General features: G+C 38.0%; 1 protein-coding gene across 6 annotated transcripts; it reads right to left on the bottom strand.

Annotated features, from left to right (window-relative positions):
* Window positions 1-174: 174 nt before the first annotated feature.
* On the bottom strand, window positions 175-22,451 carry LOC104221402 (uncharacterized). Of its 6 annotated transcripts, none has more exons than XM_070174459.1 (8): window positions 17,905-22,116; window positions 17,286-17,673; window positions 7,242-7,377; window positions 6,251-6,332; window positions 5,975-6,150; window positions 5,013-5,150; window positions 4,785-4,924; window positions 175-677 (listed from the first exon to the last, which is right to left on the bottom strand). In XM_070174459.1, exons 2-8 carry the CDS (start codon window positions 17,422-17,424, stop codon window positions 433-435), a joined length of 1,056 nt encoding a protein of 351 aa, XP_070030560.1. In that variant the 5' UTR covers window positions 17,425-17,673; window positions 17,905-22,116; the 3' UTR covers window positions 175-432. The 6 variants fall into 6 exon arrangements, 4 of the variants coding, with proteins under 4 accessions (XP_070030560.1, XP_070030561.1, XP_070030559.1 ...); XR_011407597.1 differs by lacking the exons at window positions 17,286-17,673; window positions 17,905-22,116 and adding exons at window positions 3,798-3,899; window positions 22,126-22,451 and having other exon boundaries at window positions 533-677; XR_011407596.1 differs by adding an exon at window positions 3,798-3,899 and having other exon boundaries at window positions 589-677; window positions 17,286-22,118.
* Window positions 22,452-23,027: the final 576 nt, after the last annotated feature.

The following is a 23,027-nucleotide window of genomic DNA, read 5'->3' as shown; positions in this document are numbered from 1 at the left end:
ATTAAATTAAAGCCCCTCAGAAAAACCATGTCAAGATCAGTTCGATTAGAACCAGAATCATGTTGAACCTAAAACACAACCAGATAAAACTGCTTTTTATTAATAGGGGAGTAAATAGTGCTCGAGAAAAACTATACATCACTCGTAGTTCCTTTACGGGCTGAGCTAAAAAGATAAGCGAAACATGCACTTTGTTATAGGTGTATCCGACATGACCTGTCTTGATGATATCAAACAACAATGTTCCAAAACAAGCTAAGATGATAGCACATCAAGTTCAAAAATAGTGAAATACCAGTAATCTAAATTTGAAAAACGACCAAAAGTCTATTCTATGAAAACGATCCAAAAAATAAGGGGCAAAGATCCAAATGGAACTTGCTCACAGATGATACTAATATTACATCATAAACTGGTTAACATGCCACCTACCTAATCAGCTAGATCCTCCTCCTTGATTTTCCTCTCGTCTGAGATCTGGAAGCCCTCAATTTTGCGTGAAACCTCCTCTGCAGAAACCTTCACTTTTCCGTTTGTTGTCATATCAACATCATCATTTGTCAGAGGCCCTGTTTGCCATATTCTGATTGTTCCATCTTCAGATCCTGAAGCATATGATTCTCCACTAGGAGCAAATCGGACACAGTGCACAGGACCATGATGCCCCTTGTTGCATGCTGCAATCAACCAAGGGTCAGTTAGTAACTATTGCTCTCTCCGTCCCATTTTATACTAGGCATGGAGTTTAAAAAGAAAAAGACTTATGAAAAACTTCAAAACTTCTCAAACTTGTGGTCTAAAACGAAACCATAAATATTCCGAATCCAATTCCGGGCATACGCCTATGTCCAACATCACCATCCGGACCTAACGGAACAATCAAAACTACGATCCGAGATAAATACACGCAAATCATAGTACATAATATGAAACTTGGTCAAATCATAGTACATACACGCAAAAGTCAAACTTGGTCAACTCTTCCAACTTAAAGCTTCTAAAATGAGAACCATTCTTCCAAATCAATCACGAATCGCTCGAAAATCGAAAGCGACCATACACGCAAATCATAGTACATAATATGAAACTACTCAAGACCTCAAACCACCGCATGGAACGTTAAAAGTTCAAAGCGACTGGTCGGGTCGTTATATGAGGGCATTGGGATTCTGTGAAATCTTCATAGACATGGTATGAAGATTATTGTCCAATAACTGGTATTCTATATTTATTAATGGACAAGATAAAAGTTTCCTCAAATTATCAAGAGGGGTCAAACAAGGTGATCCATTGTCACCTACTCTTTTCATTATAGCTGCGGAAAATTTATCAAGGGGTTTGAATGCATTACACAATCACAATGAGCATAAAGGTTATGGGATACCAAAATTGAGCACAAAGATTAACCATTTGGCATATATTGATCACACCAATATTTTCACTTCAGCTGATTCACTGCAATTGATTATTAAAGTACTATCTGATTATGAGCAGGCCTCTGGGCAGAAGGTTAGTAAGGAAATTTTTTTACATGAAAAAGTGGCTAGTCTGTGGTCTCAACAGGTTGAGGAAGTAACTGGTTTCTCATTTGGAACCTTCCCTTTTACTTATCTTGGGTGTCCAATTACATGTGGCAGAAGGAAGAAATTAATTGGGAAAGTGAACAACAAATTAAGTTCTTGGAAAGGCAAACCATTATCAGTTGGTGGGAAAGCAATGTTGATCAAACAAGTTTTATAAAGCATGCCCTATCCAATTACTATCAGCAATAGACCCTCCTAAGTACATTTTATCAATGATATTCACAAGATTTTTGCAAAGTTCTTTTGGCGTAACAAGGAAGAAGGTAGACGTAGGCATTAGGATACATGGCAGTCTCTCTGTCTACCTACAAATGAAGTAGGGCTGGGCTTTAGATCATTATTTGATGTGTCAACTGCATCGTTCTCTAAATTATGGTGGAGTTTTGAACCACAAAATTGTGGACAAATTTTATGTGGAACAAGTACTACAAGAAAGATGCTCCTACACTAGTACAGTGGAAGGGAGGTTCACAATGTGTGGAAGAAGATTCTTTCAGCTAGAGATCTTATAGAACAAGAAATATGGTGGGAAGTGAAATGCGGTTTCTCAAAAATGTGGTTTCTCAACCTATTGGTGTGATAACTGGACACAATTGGGAGCACTATATCATGTGGTCCTTGCTGAGTATATTATTGAAGAAGAGCAGATTTGACAGAAAATGGGGACTGGACAGGAAATTAAACATCTGGTATCTGAGGAGATTGCTGAGCATATCTTGAATGATGTTAAGCTGATTTATGAACAAGATCATTTTGACAAAGCAAGGTGGAAGCTAACAGCAAATAGACAGTTTACTGTGAAGAGTGCTTGGCAGTATATTAGACACAGGGAAGAGGTACAATTTATTATGAAACAATGTGGTTGAAAGGACTTTACTTTTTAAATTTCATTCTTTATGTGGATATTGTGAAAGGCCAAATTACCAACAGATGATATTCTAATGAGGATGCAGTTTGCTAACCCTTCAAGATGCAGCTGCTGTATTTCACCTCAACAAGAAACTTTAGCACATCCTTCTTAACAAGTGCAGTTGCTATTAGAATTTGGAATTATTCTGTGGACTGCTGGTTTGTCTTTTCCTCCCATCCAGTTAAAAGCTGCTATCATGGGGTGGTGGAATGCAAAGGCAGTTGTTAAATTGAAGCCATTGTACCAGGCAGTTCCATCAATCATGTTAAGGCAATTGTGGACAAGGAGAAATACTTCAAGGCATGGGGAAAGGGTCACTTTTACTAGAATGGTTTAAGCAAAATCAATAACTTACTATATCAGTTGGCAAAGTACAGGTATCCTTGACTCCAATCTATCCCCAGATCATGGCCTGATATGAATGCTTTCTTTGAAGCTTACAAACCAGCGCTAAGCACTAAGGGGTTGTTTGGTTGGTGGGATAAGGGATAATAATCTCGGGATTAGGTACGGGATTATTTTATTCCACATTTGGTTGAATTTTCGAATCCGCAGCAATCCCGGATTAATTTATACCACAATTGCAGTATTATTCTATCCCACATTGAGGGTGGAGTAATAATCCCGAGATTACTTAATCCCGGGATAAAACAATATAATGATAAAGATGACCCTTTCCAAGGCTCTTCCCCCCAAAATCCTTTAAAGAGTCCAAGGCTAAAATTGGAAATAAAAATTTATCCCAACTTATCTAGTATACACCAAACACATGTTTTATATTATACCCCGTATATCCCATCTTTAGTCCAATGAACCAAATATCTACCAATAAAAATATATCCACTAAATAATCTCGTCACTATTTAATCCCCCTACTATCCCGTTAGTTCCACAACCAAACAACCCCTAAGATTGTCTACTGGTCACCTCCTCCTCCTGAGAGCTATAAATGTAATTCAGATGGTACCAGTAGAGGCAATCCTGGTAGGAGTGCTATAGGATTCTGTGTCAGAAACTCCCATGGTGATTTAATATTTGCCAAGGCTGTGGATTTCCAAGAAACGATGTTAGCAGAAGCTTTAGCAGTCAAGGAAGGTTTACAATTCTGTGTGGTGCATCGGTTTGACACCTCTCATTATAGAGACTGACTCTCTGGTACTTAAGAAGGTTCTGGATGGTATATGAGAGGTTCCATGGAGTATAACTACAATTGTATCAGCTATCCAGAAGCTCAAAAGGGGCCAACATGTGCAGATACATCATACAATTAGAGAAGGCAACACACATCTGATTTTATCACTGACCTTGCCTTCGATCATGTAGGTGATATAGTGTTCCAGAATTTTGGTGAATTACCAGTACAAGGGAAGAAAATCCTTAATCTGGATAAGTCACTTTGTCCAAACCTGAGATCAGAACAATGAAACGAAATATGCTTATGGTCGGACATGATGATTGGAAGCAAACGAGTTTATTCAAACATGCTGAATCTGCCTAATGGATTCTATGTCGGATATGTGAAGAACAATATGCAAGAAGGGAGGAGTCCAGTAAATGGTCAAAATGTACATCATCTGGCAGTCACAGGATTAGGTGGATGGGGATACTTCCTAGAAGAAAGCAGCTGGCTAGAGTAGGCGTACTGCTGCTGCCACTATACAGGTTTTTGCAGGGTATATTTATGCAATTTTCACATGATGCATGATACGTACAGACTACCCTACCTGCATTAGGTAGGGGTAAGGTCTCCGTACAGACTACCCTCTCCAGACCCCGCATGTTGGGATCAAACTGGGTTTGTTGTTGTTGTTGTTGTTGTTGTTGTTGTTTGTCACATGATGCATGATACAACCATTTCGTGCTTTAGGGAATCAGTTCGAGGAGGATACAATGACCACAGGATGATAAGGAGATATGGCAGCATGATGGAGTACATTGAGCCAGTTTCTAGCTATGAAAATTTTCAATTTTTAGCATGCTTTACTAGCTCATTGCATAAAACCAAGTTAAGAGTTTCATATTGACTCTATTGGTTATAGCTTTTCTTATTGTTGCTAGTTCTAATTTTGAACATTATGTACTGAATGTTTTTTAATTTGGGTTATGAATAAAAACAACCATTAGGCACGCTGCCTAGTCGTATATTAGCCCCCCCAAAAAAAAACAAGTTTAACTGAACTTGACTGACCCAAAGTTTAATAAAATCCTTAACATCATATTAACATAACTATTTTTTCTTCTTTTTTTTTTTTTTTTTTTTTTTGTAGATGCAGAGAGTTTGGAACACATACCAAGCTCTTCACCAGTGTGGAAATCAAAAACACGAATCCACATGTCTTCTCCTCCAGCAACAAATTTGAGCCCATATTTTGGTTCCAAGGAAGCTGATTCTACAGTGCATGGCATGTTGTAGCTCTTCACCAATCCAAAGCTTCAAAAAGATAATGATAAGCAACATTACTAAAGGCAATAGACCTATTAAATCCCTTTTCATAGGAAAATTTTGGTAGTGAACTTACTGATTTGCATCCCAAAACTTGACACTGAATCCGTCACAAGTTGTAATGTAACGACCATCTTGACTCACTTCAGCACTAGTCACAGGGGACTTTGTCTCAAGCGTACGAACTATATCCCCAGTTCTCACATCCCACAGTCTGCATATACAAGAATTTTAATTGGCGTAACACAATGGATGCCTAGAGACCCTGTTATGATCTCTCAATATCAAATGATTAAATATACAAGAGCAAGAGTAAAGGTGGCTATACTGACTTTTTGTGGAAGCAATTAGGATTTCTCACTGTACAAAGGGGTAAACTCTTCAAAGGGGAAAAGGAACTCAATAAACAATACTCATACATCAATGCGAGAATACCCACAAGCTGCTTCAGACTGACATCAATAGATGAGCATTATACACACACCAGCATGAAATACTCTGTCAACAATTATTTTAAATTGCAGAACATATTCCCAATACTCAGCAACTAGATGACCGTTGTTGTAAAGGTTTCACTTTCTCCTTTCACCTATTTTTTATTCTTTTTGTGACTATGCAAGGGTGGTGTATCCACCTAGATCAAGCAAGGCAGCATATTTGCAGCCAAAAAACCTATCATTTGAGAACTTACAATAAAGGAACACACGATCACATAAAAAAAAGGTTTCTGTGCTAATAAAGGTTTCTATCAAAACCCTTCCACAAGAATATGCTACTCTCAAGCAAGAGCACGGCAATGTGTAAAATTCTGAAACGCCTTCCCTCAACCAAAAAAGAAGAAGGAGAAGAAAGAGCAAGGAAGGTAGGAGGTATCTCTGGGAAAAGCTTCTTAGTAAAGAATGCAAACCTAATTCAAATACTGGGTATTTTTCAATAAAGAATGCCAGCCTAAACGCAAAGGTAGTCATCCTATAGAAACTTCGAAGAGATCATAAGACTAGAATTTTGGCATATTTCTGTTGAACTGAAAAACCATACCTAACACCTCCACTGTCAGTACAGGAACTTAAAATTGTTTGATCACTGTGAAGCCATGTAACAGCTCTGACTGATCCAGGAGTCTTAGCCACTTCTCGAGGAGCTGCATCAGGGCGATTCATATCATATACGCGCAAAACTTTCTCCACTCCACCAGTAAGTAGAAAATTAGTATCCTGTTCCAGAAAAATAAAAGCAATAGAAGTGGAAAGTTGAGAAATATTAAAGAAATGATGCTTTATAGCACAAACGTAGCATGGAGCTTGGTCTATATACCTCGGAAAAAGCACAGGCTCGAACAATGTGCTTATGCGCAAAAGAATGCAGTTCATCCCCAGTTAACGCATCCCAAATTTTTCTGTGGTAAAATTACATTACAAAAGTCATATTTTTCAACAGAGGCACTACTAAACTTGTTAATTCCTCCATCTTTTCCTTATGAAAGGAGCAATAGGGTGAAAAACAGTACAGAAAACCTATTACGAAGCCTAAAGCTGTACATGGAAGTGCAGGGCATAGGACTCATCTTATCAGAATCAGTCCTAGACTTATTAGATTAATTTTCTCAGACCAAACATTGGGTTAACAAGTCATACTGGGCTAAAACACCAACAGTAAGTGCATAAATACAAAAAGCAAGATCATTTCAACCTTTTCTTTTTCTTTTCTTTTTGCCGTAAGTTGAGATGGTTGCAACTATTTTTTTTTTTATGAAGTAATAATAGATTTCATTGCTGGCATCACGAAGATGCATAATAATACAAAAGTTATGGAAGCAAAAAAGACACTGTTAGCTCAATTACAAAAAGACTATTCTAGTACCAGGGAGCTAACGAAGTTCAAAAAGTTGTCAGGAGAATCTAAGGGGGAAAGGTAATGCCAACTATAAAGATACAAAAGACAACTACCCTTGAGGGAATGATTTGGAGTTGATAAACCTTCAAAACATCTGTTGTTCCTTTCTGACCATATACACCAAAAAATATTCTCAGGATTTCACACATTTATGAATACTGAAATGCTATCCATATAGAAAATATAGGCTTAAATATATACAAAAATGACATCAGAACAACTTCTAAAGAAAAGAGATGCAGAAAATTCAAGTCATGACTTCCATAACAACCATCAACAACAGAAGGATTATCAGCTGCTTAGTTCAACCCCCCCCCCCCCCCAATGATAGTTACAAAAACATCTTGGGAGGGCAATACACGGGTTCATGATAATTAAAGTGAGATAGAAAGTGCCACAGAGATTTACATACGCAGAGAAGTCAGCAGAGCCAGATGCAGCACGCAATGCATTTGTGTCCAAGCAGCAACTCCATACTGCTCCTTTATGTCCTTCAAATGTTCCAATCCAATCTCCAGTCTCACCATTTCTAAGCATTGGGCTGGAATCTGACGTACATAAATGAAATACTCTACTGTAACATTCAAAGCTATGGAAATATAGCTAACCTTAAGCTAGTGTCCAAAATCATTGTCAAACTTTGTCAGTTATAACATTACATGAGGTTCCATATTAACTTGTTTTTTTATTATGATAAGGTAAGGTGTTTTAACAATAGAAAATGTACCAACAAGGTACCAAGAAGTTTACAAAGGGGACTTGATGATACACAAAGACAGTCTATCAAGTCCACAAAATCAAAAATAATGATCACTTTGTTTCTCTGTTGTGTCTGTCGCTGTGTCTTTCTGTTCAACAACAACAACAAAAAACCTAGTGTAGTTTTGTGTCTTTCTTTTCACCGTTGAGCTGTCCTACATCGGTGGGATTTGAGGTCCTTGGTCTCCTTATATGGTCTTGGACAATCCTCACCTAATAAGCTAGCTTTTGGGGTTGAGTTAGGCCTAAGGTCCATTTATCATAGTATTAGAGTCAGGCTCATCCCAATAATTAACGACGTTGGGCCCCCATTTATGTTGTCCACTCTCCAGTTTGTAGGCCTGGGCGTGAGGGGGGTATTGAGTTGTCTCACATCGGTGGGATTTAAGGTCCTTGATCTCCTTATATGGTCTTGAGCAATCCTCACTTCATAAGCAAGCTTTTGGGGTTGAGTTAGGCCTGAGGTCCATTTATCATTCACTTTGTTAATTTACTAATTGAAACTTAAATTATTTCTTTTTCTTTTTGTTTCAATTCTTAGTTTTATTGAATTTATTTATTTATTTATTTATCTTCTTCTCCTGTTTCTCTTCATGTACTCTAACTGTTATTTTAATAGATGCTCTGCTGTTTTTTTTTCACTTTGTTTAAGTTAAAATTGAATTTTTATATTATTCTATTTTTTCTTTTTTTTCAGTTTGTTAATTTAACTAAATTCTATTTGTCTTCTTCTCTCTTTTTTTTTTCATGTGCTCTAAGATTTATTTTGGTATTTCTAAAATTTCACTTTGCTTCACGCTTTAACCGAATCAAGCCCTTGTCACTTTTCTACGCTTCACGCTCTCAAAAACATTGTCCATGAGGATATTTAATTTGGACACAAAACACCTTCTCTACCATACTTAACTTGTATAACATTTTTCCAGATAGCTTCTCTATTATCATTCCATCTCCACAACTATTTGCATGAGAGACTCTTATTATGCACTTTTAGATCTCTAACCCCTAATCCCTTCCTTCCCCTTCTTATTTACATCTTGTAATTTTTTCCCAATTTACCAAATGAATCTTCCTGTTCTCAGCATTTCCTTCACAAATAAAATCCCTCCTCAATTTGTTAATCTTTTTTTCCACTTCTGATGGAATAGGAACCAAAGACATTAAATAAGTTGGAATCCCATCCAATGCACTGTAAACCAAAATTAAACTTCCTCCAATTGATAGGTATAGCTTCTTCTGTGCTGATAATTTCCGTTCACGCTTATTAACAACTCCTAGCCACATACTAACATCACATCTTTTGGCTCCCAAAGGCCATCCCAGATAAGTAGCAAGGAACTTTCCAATACTACAACCCAATATATCAGCAACCTCTTCTATACACTCATCAGCACTAACAAAGAACACACTACTCTTAGATGTATCTTTAAACCAGAAATTTCCCCAAAAGCAAGCAAAATTATGCTCACATATATGAATTGCCATTTATCAGCTTCATAGAGCACCAGAGTGTCATCCGCATATTATATATGACCGACCTCCAAAACGTTTCTTCCATTATCTTCAATCCCAAAACCCTTTATACATCCACTATTAGAAGCTTTCTTTAGCATTTTGCTTAAGACTTCCATTACTAGAACAAAACAAACAAACAAAAAGAGACAATGAATCTCCCTGTCTAAGTCCCCTTTGGGACTTAAAAAACCTTCTGGACTCCCATTTATTAAGACTGAAATCTTACGGTAGAAATGCAAGTTCTAATCCATTAGATGCATTTTTCACCAAACTTCATTTGCCTCATAATGTCAAGAAGAAAAGACCAATTAACATGGTCACAAGAATCTCTAGCTCCAACTTATATATCACCCGTTTCTTCTTCATTTCTAACTAATATAATCAAGGCATTCATTTGCCACCCGTTAAGCATCTCCAATTTGTCTTCCTATTATGAAGGCATTTCGATTGCCTGACGCCAATTTATTCATAACCCCTTTTTAATATTTCAGTTAAAGTTTTAGCTATGATCTTATATACATTCCCCAATTCACCAATAGACTGATGGGCCTATAATCTTTTATGTTCAGAGCTCCTCTCTTTTTGGGGATGAGAGCTATAAATGTAGCATTGAAGCTCCTCTTAATTGATGACCCTTTTCAATGAAAATAATCTACTTGTTGTCAGAATATCATTTTTCACAATCATCCAACATTTCTAAAAAGTCATATTGAATCCCACATGTTGAAGCCACATATATTAAAATTTGAAATACCCTTTCCCTTAAAGAACCAATTCTTCTTTGGCAACTCTAACACAGTGTTGTGAAGAGCGTGAAGCGAGGAAAAGCGACAACCCCCTTTACGCTTAAAGAGAGAAGCGAGAAGCGAAGCGCTCGCATTTTTGAAGTGAAGCGGAATTTAAACAAAAATATTAAAATAAATATTGCATAGACAACACATGTAACTGTAAGCAAATGTTCAATACTTCAATGTAAAAAGTAAAGAGTAGCATCAATTAAAGCACAAAATGAGCATCCTATTCTTCTACTAGATTGTCAAATTCTTGTATTCTACTATTATTATTATATTGCTCGTCATCTTCTTCAACTTCTTCTTCATCAACTAGGGACAAGGTAGCTGCTTCTTTTCCTTTCCTCTGTGAGCTTGAAGTTGAGGTACTCCCCCTCAAACCAAAAATCCTCTCCCCAATTTCACGCGTCTCCGCAACATCACCCCAAGTGAAATCAAAAGTTTCCTCAAATACATCTTCATCTACATGATCTTCCGAGACTCCAGTTAGCCTTTCATTAGCATCATCGATGTTGTCCAAACTAATTGGATCAATTACATTGTGAGCGTTGTAACGACGCCTCAATGTTCTATTGTACTTATGAAAACTAGATCATTGAGACACTTCAAGGTTAGTTTGTTCCTCTTTTTGGTATGAATCTGCAAATAATAAATAATTAGTAAGATTAGGACAATTGAGATATAATTTAATAATCTCAATATACTACTAAATCTTTCTTCTTAGTTCTTACATGTTCAAACACGCTCCAATTCCTTTCACACCCGGCTGAGCTACACGTTAGACTTAAAACCTTGATGGCAAACTTTTGTAATTCTGGAGTGGAATGGCCATATTGCTTCCACCAAAACAATTATTCAAAACATAATATTTATAAAGAAATAACTTATTAACTATAAAGCAACATATAAGCACTCGCTCACCTGGTGACTTCATCTTTCTTTGTCTAATAGCCATGTTTTTTCTAAAAAGTTGCTCAACATTCCTATGAGTACTAAATTGCTCTGTTATTTTATCTTGCATGGACTCTTCAGGTATCAACTTCTCAATACATTTAATGTATCCATTCCACAATTCTTCATCTCCTATAATCCATTCTTCATTGCCATAAAACAGTTCCGGGTTCAAAACAAGTCCAGCTGCATGCAAAGGGTGATGAATCTGACTGCTCCACCTTTTATCTATGATCTCAAAGACTCTTTTATATTTTCTTGGATCAATAAAAGAGTCTCGAATAGCCTTCTTTGCCCTATCCATTGCTTCGTAAAAGTAGCCCATTGGCGGTCTTTGCTCCCCATCTACCAAACAAAGCACTTTAACTAAAAGACCACCAATCTTCAATGCATGAACCACATTATTCCAGAATGAAGTAGAAAGCATAATATCTGCAGATTCTCTCCCTCGAGCTTCCCTTCCATAGGCACTGTTAGTATACTTATCTGAAACAAACAACTTCTTCAAATTGTTTTTTTGCTCATACATCCTATGCAAAGTCAAGAAAGCAGTAGCAAATCTTGTCTTTGCAGATTTCACCAAGCTTCTTTGTTTAGTGAATCTCTTTATCATATTCAATAAAAAAGGCCTTTGAACAATATAGTAATGCACTCTAATTGCCTGATTAAAGACTGAACTGAAGGGTTTTTCCCTAAAAATGTCACCGAAGATCAAACTAATGCAATGTGTTGCACACGGAGTCCAATAAATATGCGGGTACTCTACAGACATCAAATCACCAGCTTTAACATTTTCACCACCGGTGTCCGTGATAACTTGAACAACATTTTCTGCTCCAATAGAGTTTATTGTACTCTTGAACAAAGAGTACATTTTGGTTGAATCAGTAGAAGAGTGGCTTGCATCAATGGACTCAAGAAACAAGCTTCCCTTAGGAGAATTCACCAAGATATTGATGATTATTTTTCCATTTCTTACCGTCCACTTATCCATCATAATGGAACAACCAAACTTGTTCCATTCTACTTTGTGCTCCTCCACGATTTTGTTAGTCTTTTCCACTTCTTTTTTTAGATATGGACCTCTAACTTCGATAAGTTAGAGGCTTCATTCCTGGACCATATTGGCCTACGGCCTCAATAAAAGCAAAAAAAGTGTCAGTATAATTAACATAATTAAAAAGAAAACCTGCATCATACATCCACCGCGCAAACATTGCAACTGCACTATCCCTCAAAATCGCTTTGGCATCAATTTGAGGATTACCACTTTTCCCTCCCATATCTCCTGATTTTTGCGAAAAATAACAATCTATAGGACTTGTGAGAATGCACGGGAGAAAATATGATATATTGATATATTGTGTGTGATGCAATACAAGAGGTGCTATTTATAGCTACTCTATACAAAGGGGATATTACTCTTATTCCAATGTGGGACAATTACATAGCTATCTCTAACACTCCCCCTCAAGCCGGAGCATATAAATCATATGTATCGAGCTTGTTACATATATAATCAATGCGAGGACTAGTGAGGGACTTGGTGAAAATATCTGCAAATTGATCATTCGATCTCACAAACTTCGTAGTAATATCTCCTGAGAGTATCTTTTCTCTGACGAAGTGACAATCAATCTCAATGTGTTTAGTTCTCTCATGAAACACCGGATTTGATGCAATATGAAGTGCAGCTTGATTATCGCACACAAGTTCCATCCGACTGATTTCACCAAATTTCAACTCCTTGAGCAATTGTTTGGTCCAGACTAGTTCACATGTTGCCATAGCCATTGCTCGGTATTCTGCTTCTGCACTAGACCGAGCAACTACATTCTGTTTCTTACTTTTCCAGGACACCAAATTTCCTCCTACTAAAACACAATATCCAGACGTAGAACGTCTATCAGAAGGTGATCCTGCCCAATCAGCATCCGAGTACCCAACGATCTGCTCATGACCTCGATCCTCAAACAGTAATCCTTTACCTGGAGCCGATTTTATATACCGGATAATGCGGGCAACTGCATCCCAATGACTATCACAGGGAAAATTCATAAACTGACTTACAACACTCACAGGATAAGAAATGTCGGGTCTAGTCACTGTGAGATAATTTAATTTACCAACCAGCCGCCTATAGCTTGCAGGATCGCTAAGCGGCTCCCCTGTCCAGGCAGAAGTTTAGAATTCGGATCCATCGGCGTGTCAACAGGTCTGCAACCTGTCATTCCTGTTTCCTCAAGAATGTCTAACACATATTTCCTTTGAGAAATAACAATACCTGAGCTAGATTGAGCAACCTCAATACCTAGAAAGTACTTCAATCTGCCTAGATCCTTAGTTTGAAAGTGCTGGAAGAGATGCTGCTTCAGATTAGTAATACCATCCTGATCATTGCCCGTAATAACAATATCATCAACATAGACTACCAGATAAATACATAGACTTGAAGCAGAGTGGCAATAAAACACAGAGTGATCAGCTTCACTACGAGTCATGCCAAACTCCTGGATAACCGTGCTGAACTTACCAAACCAGGCTCGAGGAGACTGCTTTAGACCATAAAGTGACCGACGCAAGCGACATACAAGGCCACGAGACTCCCCCTGAGCAATAAAACCAGGTGGTTGCTCCATATAAACCTCATCCTCAAGATCACCATGAAGAAAGGCATTCTTAATGTCCAACTGATAGAGGGGCCAATGACGAACTGCAGCCATGGATAGAAAAAGGCGAACTGATGCCACTTTAGCCACTGGAGAGAAGGTATCACTGTAATCTAGCCCAAATATTTGAGTGTATCCTTTGGCAACAAGACGTGCCTTAAGTCGATCAATCTGGCCATCGGGACCAACTTTGACTGCATAAACCCAACGACAACCAACGGTAGATTTACCTGAAGGAAGAGGAACAAGCTCCCATGTACCACTTGTATGTAAAGCAGACATCTCGTCACTCATAGCCTGTCGCCATCCTGGATGAGACAATGCTTCACCTGTAGACTTAGGGATGGAAACCGAGGACAATGAAGATATAAAAGCATAATGGGGAGATGACAGACGATGATAACTCAAACCAACATAATGAGGATTAGGGTTTAGTGTGGTCCGTATACCTTTTCGAAGTGCAATCGGTGTACTAGGAGCAGGATCCGCAGTAGGAGCCGTGTCAGGTGCAGGACGAGAACCAGATGGGCCTGATGTAGGGCGCGAACGACGATGATAAGTCAAGAGTGGTGTTCCTGTGGCTGGGGAACTAGGAGGGATAACACTGGACTCCTCAAAAGTTGGTATGGGTGAAACCTCTGTGGTTGAAGGTGGAGGAGGATTACTAAACTCCTCAAAAGTCGGTATAGGTAAGACCTCAGATATGTCATGGTGGTCAGCAGAAGTGACATCAGTTGTGAAGAAAGGTTTAGACTCGAAAAATGTGACGTCAGCTGACATAAGGTACCTATGAAGATCAGGTGAATAACAACGATATCCCTTCTGAACACGAGAATAACCAAGGAAGACACACTTGAGAGCACGAGGAGCTAACTTATCTTTCCCCGGGGCTAAGTTATGAACAAAACATGTGCTCCCAAAAACCCGAGGTGGAAGAGGGTATAAGGCTGACTGGGGAAACAATATTGAATGTGGAATCTGACCCTTGATGGGAGATGAAGGCATCCTATTAATCAAATAACAAGCTGTGAGAACTGCATCGCCCCAAAAACGCAGCGGAACACGAGACTCAATTAGAAGTGTGCGAGCAGTCTCAATAAGGTGCCTATTCTTTCTTTCTGCAACCCCATTTTGCTGAGGGGTATAAGGACAAGATGTCTGATGAATAATTCCATGAGAAGACATAAACTGCTGAAACTGAGAAGATACATATTCTAAGGCATTATCACTGCGAAAAATGCGGATAGAGACACCAAATTGGTTTTTGATTTCAGCACAAAAACTCTGGAATATAGAGAATAACTCAGAACGATCTTTCATTAAGAAAAGCCAAGTACATCTTGAGTAATCATCAATAAAGCTAACAAAATAACGAAATCCCAAGGTTGAACTGACTCTACTAGGACCCCATATATCAGAATGAACCAAGGAGAAAACAGACTCTGCATGACTCTCAACACTACGCGTAAAGGAAGCTCGGGTATGTTTCCCAAGCTGACACGACTCACAATCTAATCTAGACAAACTGGATAAACTAGGCACCATCTTTTGAAGTTTGGATAAACTCGGATGTCCTAAACGTCTGTGGATTAGATCTGGAGGATCTGTAACTAGACATGTTGTGGAAGGACTGAGCGAGTTAAGGTAGTAAAGACCTTCTGATTCACGACCTGTACCAATTGTCCGTCCCGTACTGCGGTCCTGCATAATAAAAGAATCATCAATAAAATATATACCACAATTGAGGGCACGAGTCAAACGACTAACAGATGCAAGACTAAAAGGACAACCAGGAACATAAAGAACGGAATCTAGGGTGATAGAAGACAATGGGTTGGCTTGTCCAACTCCTTGTGCCTTAGTTTGACATCCATTGGCTAAAGTAACAGTAGGAAGAGACTGTGAATATACAATATTCGACAAAAGTGATTTATTACCAGAGATATGATCAGAAGCGCCTGAGTCCATGACCCATGGTCCAAGAGTACTAGACTGGGAAACACAAGCAAAAGAATTACCAGCAATAGGAGTGTCAGTCTGGGCAACTGAGGCTACTTGTGGAGATGTTTGCTTACTTGCTCGATACTGAAGGAGCTCATTATATTCTTCTTTAGATACAGAAAAGCCCTGGTTACCTGTAGTCTCGCTCTGAGCAACGTAGGCATTTTTGGGTGGACGGCCATTTAAGGAATAACACATTTCGCGAGTGTGTCCAAGTTTGTGACAATAAGAACACTTGGGTCTAGATCTCCCAAAACGACCGCCTCCTCGTCTATTCTCCATAGCTTGAGATGCCCGAACATCCACTGTCTGGGATGCAAGAACAGAGGAATCAAGTATCTGGGATGAAATCACTGGGTGACTTGGTGCTGCAGCAAGGCGAAGTAATCGAGAGAATAATTCATCAACTGTAGGGACAGTCGGACTCGCCAAAATCTGGTCTCGTACTGAATCAAGATCATGAGGAAGTCCAGCGAGTGTAAGAACTAGAAACATTTTCTGTCGCTGCTCTTGTTGTTTTGACACACTAGCAGAAACTGGCATCAATGTCTCAAATTCCTCCATGACTGCCTGTACCTGACCCAAGTAAGTAGACATATCTAATTCTTGCTTCTTTAAGTTTGTCATCCGTGATATCACATCATAGAAGCGAGATATATCATTAGTGTATAACGTACGAGCCTTTGCCCAAACCAAATAACATGTCTGGAATGGCCGAAACAAAGGCATCAACTTAGAATCAATAGAACGCCACAAGATGCTACATAATTGAGCATCAATTTTTGCCCAAAGCGCTATCGCCTTTTCATCTCCTTCGCTAGACTGTTTAATCAGATGATCTTGCACACCTTGACCTTTACACCACAACTCGACAGATGAAGCCCAAGCTAAGTAGTTTGAACCTCCCATTAAAGGTTCCGAGGTAATCATAACATTAGAGTTTCCAGAACTCATGCTTTTAGACCCAAAAACATCAATTCCCAAAGACATCTTGTAAATTATTACCAAATAAGAGAAATAATCAACTGTAATCCACTGAAAATAGAGTAAGGAACACTGAACCAGAATAGTAAACTACTGTAGCAGTTGGAAAGTTACTGTTGCAGCCGGAAAATATTCAAAGTGGTCGGAATGAAATAAAAACAGTAGGGGTAGGATCGGAATTACCAGAAGACCCAACTGTTCTGAAGGAACTTTTTTCAAAAAATGGCCGGAAGTCAACCTTTTGAAATCATTATTCACGCCGGAAAAATAAAAAAAGTGGTCGGAATTTGGTGTAACCTGGATGGGTAGGCTCGGAATTGCAAGGGAAACAATCTGTCCAGAAGAGTCGTCGCCAAAAAATGGCCGGAAGGTGGCCCACGCAACGTTGGAACTTCGCCGGAAAATTTTATTTGGACAACTACAGTACCGCCGGAGATTTTCACTGGGATTTGATCGCCGGACAGTGACTACTCTTGTGGTAGTGTTGGATTTTGTGCACAACACTGACCGAGACAAAGCAGACGCAAAACAACTTTGAAAGTCGCCGGAAAAAAAGGGTTCCGGTGACTGATTTTACTTCCCGGAATTGCTGGAATTTATGCACAGCGATAAATCTCTCACGATAGCTCTGATATCATGTGAGAAGGCACGGGAGAAAATATGATATATTGATATATTGTGTGTGATGCAATACAAGAGGTGCTATTTATAGCTACTCTATACAAAGGGGATACTACTCCTATTCCAATGTGGGACAATTACATAGCTATCTCTAACAAGTCTTACCAGTAGATCCACAACTTGAAGACATTGTTTGTATCCTTCCCCGCTTTTGTGATTTTAATGGATGCGACAAACCATCATCACCTTCTTCTATTTCATCATCGCCATCATCAAGATTATGTAGTTCTTGTTCATGATGCATTTGAGTCTTTAACTCTCTTTTTTTTGAAGGTATGCTTTCAATTCTTCCTTCACATGCGGCGGAACTTTAGGACAAGATGCGACATTTGGATTACCACCGATTAGATGCGCTTTTTGACGATAGATTTTCCAATTTGAAATCTTGTCACAAAAAAGACATCCAATTGCCATCTTGTTGGTCTCGCTAACTCTTGCAAAGTAAACTCAAGCCGGGTCTTTCATATCTTCTTTTGGTGCCATTAAAGAACAACTACATAACACGTAAGAAAGGCAAAAAGAACTAAGAATAAAGGATATGAAAAAAAATGCAATAAGTATACGAAGAAGGGCAGTATAACTGAAACGAAAAAATGGGCAGCATTTCAATCTTTTTATCACTGAAACAGTGCAACAAAATGAAGAAGCAGAAGAAGAATGAGAAAGAAGAACTGAAGGGGAAAAAAATTTCACTAAGAAGTAGGAGGAGGAGGAAATCACATACCTGGGACCAAACTTGATGATCTTGAAGTTGAAAAGTGTAAAGGTCGCCTTTTTCTTTCTTTGTTGCTGCTGCTTAATGGTGTTTTAAAAAAAGATAGTTTCTTAATTAAATACGTTGGTAGCCCAGTTATAAAGAGAAGCGCTCGCTTCTTACGCTTCGCATCGCTTCTCGCTTTTTCAGAGGAAGCGAGCGCTTTTGTAAATCTGCTACGCTTCAGCTAACAGAAGCGCCAGATACCTCGCCTCGCTTCACTTATCGCTGTAAGCGAGGAAGTGCTCGCTTTTTACAACCCTGCTCAAACAGCAAGTACGACAACCAAATCTTTCCTATGCTAGAGACAATTGGATCACTGAATCAGGACTCCAAATTCTTAAAGTTAAGAGGAAAAGAAATGATATTTTGCACTTCGATAACAGCTCCATGTGGGATAAGTCAACAACATGCATTCTCCTGCCTTTAACTTTAGTCTGAAGGTGCAATTTCCACCAATTATGATTGGATAAAAAGACTAAGTAGCTATGTTCCTAAAGCATATTACTCTTCACAGACTAATGATATCAAAAGTTTAGGCCCCGCTTGTTTCTATTCAGATTAAGATGTCAGAATTTGAATACATCTGAATAATAAGATGTGTATTAAGATTAAGACATTTGAACCTGAATACGCATCCAAATATTAAAGACGTTGTATTAAGTTTTGAGTACTAAATAATTAAGACTATTTATTTTCTCAACATCTGAACATATAGAACTTGTCTTTGTTTAAAATTTAACAACAAAAACAACAACAGCAGTCCAGTGTAATCCCACAAGCTTTATCTAAAAATTACTAACTAAAAATTCAATTAAAAAACTAATTAATCTAATACTATATTGACAAAATATTTTTTAAAACAACTATATGGTGGTCGGTGGTAGTGATGACTAATAGTGGTGGTTGTCGGCAGTAGCTAGTGGTGATGGTGGCTGAAAGTAAAAGTTAACGATAGTGTTGGTGGTGATTATTGTAAATGGTGGCTAGTGGTGGTGACAATTGAATCTGATGATTGGTAGTGGTGGTCGTTGTGGTTGAGGATAGTTGTGGGTGGTGGTAGTAGTTTAGTGGGCGTCGGTCATGAAGTTGATAATGGTGCGTGGCGGCAATGGTAATGGTGTTTGCAGTGAAAGTGGATGGAGTTGCAGTGAACTGCCATCTTTATAGAAATCCTTGAATCAAGAACATCTCAATGATATTAGAACTTTGTTATAGGTCTTATTAGATCTATTTAAACCCATTGAGTAGTTGTTAACAAAACAAATGCACTTAATAATTGAGATCTGCATGATAAAAATTCAGACCTAAAAAACAAACACACTTAATCACTGAAATCCGAATGATTAAGATTTGATCATTCATTAGCAAACAAATGAGGACGTAACTTCAAGAAGAATCAAGCTTGCTCTAGCTCATGCAATTCCAGCAAAGACGACATGAAAGCTCTTGTACATTGTGGTAATTTTAGCACATAAAGCACATATCTCAATGTAAGTTATATTTTCCAGAGCTAAAAGTGATTGAGGAATTCTATTTGGTGCTTGCAACATTTGTTAAGTGTTTTATATCTTCAGGCAGCATAAATATCATTAAATTTTAAATTTAAGTATCATCAGCAGTTTTTTTCCAAAACTCCTTAGTGTCCCTTTAACCAAAAGCAATACAGGCATTTGCACAGGGCATAAATATCTCTCAACATACCATAAGTAGCAACTTATATATGTGCTCCTAATCAAATAATGTCTCATCCCAACTATGTTGCTCGGATTCTCCGAAAATGTCAGTGGGTGCGTGTCGGATCCTTCAAAAATAATGCATTTTTTGAGGATCCGACACGGGTGCAGCGCCATTTCGGAGGGTCCGCGCAACATAGCATCCCAAAGCTGGTTATGGTGGTTATGTTTGGTTATAGACACGCACTTTTTCAGACTGTTGATTGGTACTCTTTTTCTTTAAGGTCAAAAGGATTTGAGCAAATAAAGTATACTCAATCCATCCTTCCACAAGATTGAACAGAATCTAGTTTTTAACTAAAAGTTGAACTAAGTTGAACCTTTCAAATCCAAAATTCTTCTATGCTAAAACTAAAAGAGATCGATAAGACTTTTTATAGCAACTTCTAATGAAGCCATTTGCCAACCACTACCTTCGGTAACTTGGAGTTCAACTTTATCTTGAAAATGAGATCACAAATTTGGAAAATTAGTTCTTCTGTATTCCACAGGAGAATTGAGACCTACATGCTTAACCATGGTAGATTGGTGGAGTATGCGAGTTAGAATGTCTGCCACGACATTAGATGATATCAGCACTTCACCTAGATATGTACCTAACTCAATTTGCTCTCGAATTCTCTTTTTTTAGTAGATAATATGTTCCCAATTTTTTTTTAATAGATAATCTTCTATTCTGCTCCCAAATTTTGAAACATAAAAGTAAGTTTAAAACCAACCTCCTCTATTACCCTGTCATTTGTATTAAGTCTACTAAAGTTGGCTTTTAATTTGATTTCTATTAGTAAAATCACCGTAGATATTAATTGTTTTATCTCGTTCTATCCCGATCATTGTCTATTTCATGATCTTAAAACGAAGCATATTATTGCTAAAGGACATTTATCTGGTGATCTCTACATGCTTGATGAATGGGAGCATCGGTCTATTGCATGCACCAGTGTCGTGTCTTCATTTGAAGCACATTGTCGATTGGGACATCCTTCTATGCCTACGTTGAAGAAGATTTGTCCTCAGTTTCAAAATATCTCCCCATTGGATTGTGAGTCATATCGACTTGCAAAACGCTATCGCTTCTCGTTAGCTCCAAGGGGTTAATAAGCGAGCAGAGTCAGCTTTTGAACTAGTGCATTATGATGTTTGGGGACCATATCCTATTGTTTCGAAAACTGGGCGCAAGTATTTTGTCACTTTTGTAGATAATTTTTCTCGCATGACTAGTTTTACTTTATGAAGAGCTGCTCTGAAGCGTTTACTCACTTTTCTACCTTTTGTGCTAAAGTCAAAACTCAATTTAATACTTTCATACGTATGCTAAGAAGTGATAACGCTAAAGAATACATGTCAGAGTTATTTCGATTGTACATGAGATAACATGGTATCATAGCCACATCTGTGGCTTCGCCGGAGTTGAGCTCTATCTCGTTGGATCTCTATCATATCGTGAATTGGTCATCACCCGCTGGTGTGGGACAACTACCACTCTCCGATCTGCAATAACCCAGAACCTAGTGGTCGGATAAAAAGCACGTGAATTACACGCACCGAAGAAGTCATTCGGACCAGATTTCACGGGTGAGCGCGTGACGTTGCCTGTAGCCTATGTTTGAGGTTTGATTTATAGAAGGAGAAGCGCATGTCTCATCACTTCCGCAGCATGTCATAATTATCTCGGGAAGAGGCGGGAAAACATTCTTGCCAATGCCATAAATAAACTCTCCACTTCCCGAATATTCAGTTGAGAATATTCAGAAAGTGGAGGACTATCTGTATTAGTGGAAAATAAACTTGGCGCGTGAATTTATATCATGACAACAGGTGCCATGGAAGTTATTACGACAAAAAAGAATAACGTGTTCAGATGGTATAAACAACATCACGGGGTTGTTTGCGTATGCACCGTGCCTGTTAGCTTCAAGGTTAACATAAAAAATAGCTACCGCACTGATGATTAAAGTCATTAACAGCTACAAATATGGAAAGGAACAGTCAATCGTTGATTACACGCAATTTACTAATATTATCTCAACCGTTACAAATCAATCATGTAACGGGCAATTAATGCAATAAATAACAGAAACACGCAAGAGCTAAACAATGCAAATGGTCACGAGTGATAGTACTATTTAAATCCCCCTTCCATATCTTGTATCCCCGTCAAAAATTCTACTAAGTCATATTGTCAATTATAGAATTCTCTTACTATTCTCTATTAATGGAAGACTATTTCTTGCCTACTGGAGAAAGGATGCAATCATCAATAATATTTCTATTTCCTTTATTCTCTCAATTTATTTCTTTATTATTATTACTCTTATTTTGCATCAATTATATTTGGAAAAGTGAAGTAAATCGGTTGATGAAAACCCAAATTATTTAATTTAATTGCTTTGACCTCAAAAACTAATTTTTGAACTAAACAAACTGGAAATAAGGAAAGAGCAAAAAGACATACCTTTGCTGGCGCTAATGAGGAAGAACCCATCAGAGGTAACTGGGCTATAGAACAAATCAACCACTGGACGTGAATGACCATGGCAAACCAATGGCACTGCCACTTTCTTTTTATCCATTTTCACGAAACCCCAACCTAAAACCTTAACTATGTTTCTGTATTTTAGCCCACCGTCTTCAAGTTGGGCAAATCAGATATAAGCAAAAGCCTTTCTTATAAACTTTTTGTGGAGCCAAATCAATGAAAATACAAACTCTTTGTAAAGGAGTAGAAGTCTTGGGTTTAAAGTTAGAAAGCCAAAAATTAAGACTTTTATACGTATTTTTTGGGTATGTAAAAGTCGAGCGCAAATGGCAATTGAAGTCCAGTTCTTTACAGAAAATTTTGGATAGGTGTTACCACTGGTATCGTATCGTATTGTTACTTTAAATACAATGTTTATTTTGATTGTTACTTAAATTTTATTGTACCGTATCGTTAAATTCGTCGTTACGTAACGATGAAATAAGTCACTTTATGTAACGACCGATTTGGTATGGTCGCGTCGTTTCCTCGTGTTTTTCTCTCAATCTCACCCTTCATTATTATTAAATAATTTTATTTTATCATTTACCCTACCTTTCTATATATCATCTCATAATTTTTCTTTATAATAATGCAAGTTTATTCATCATATTATTGGTGCATGATACCATGAAACGACGGCAAAATGACACAATCCATCCAAACATTGTATTCATCAAACGATACAGTACAATACAATACGATACGATACATAACGATATGTAACAACCAACCAAACAAGCTGTTAGAAACAAAAATAAGGGTGCATTTGATACGAAGGAAAATGTTTTTATGAGTGATTTTATTACTTATTTATTCTTGTTTGGTTGGTGAATTAA

Source organism: Nicotiana sylvestris, chromosome 5 (genome assembly GCF_000393655.2).
Source record: "Nicotiana sylvestris chromosome 5, ASM39365v2, whole genome shotgun sequence".
Taxonomy (NCBI): domain Eukaryota; kingdom Viridiplantae; phylum Streptophyta; class Magnoliopsida; order Solanales; family Solanaceae; genus Nicotiana; species Nicotiana sylvestris.
Note: the sequence above shows the minus strand (reverse complement) of the source record. Positions and strands in the feature narration are given on the sequence as shown.

Coding starts and splice junctions, on each gene's coding strand:
- LOC104221402 (XM_070174458.1), bottom strand. CDS start 17,424: ATGCATCATGAACAAGAACTACATAATCTTGATGATGGCGATGATGAA. Junction 6,151..6,250: donor GAGCCTGTGCTTTTTCCGAG/GTATATAGACCA, acceptor TTTCTGGAACAG/GATACTAATTTTCTACTTAC. Junction 5,151..5,974: donor ACTGACAGTGGAGGTGTTAG/GTATGGTTTTTC, acceptor TTGTATATGCAG/ACTGTGGGATGTGAGAACTG.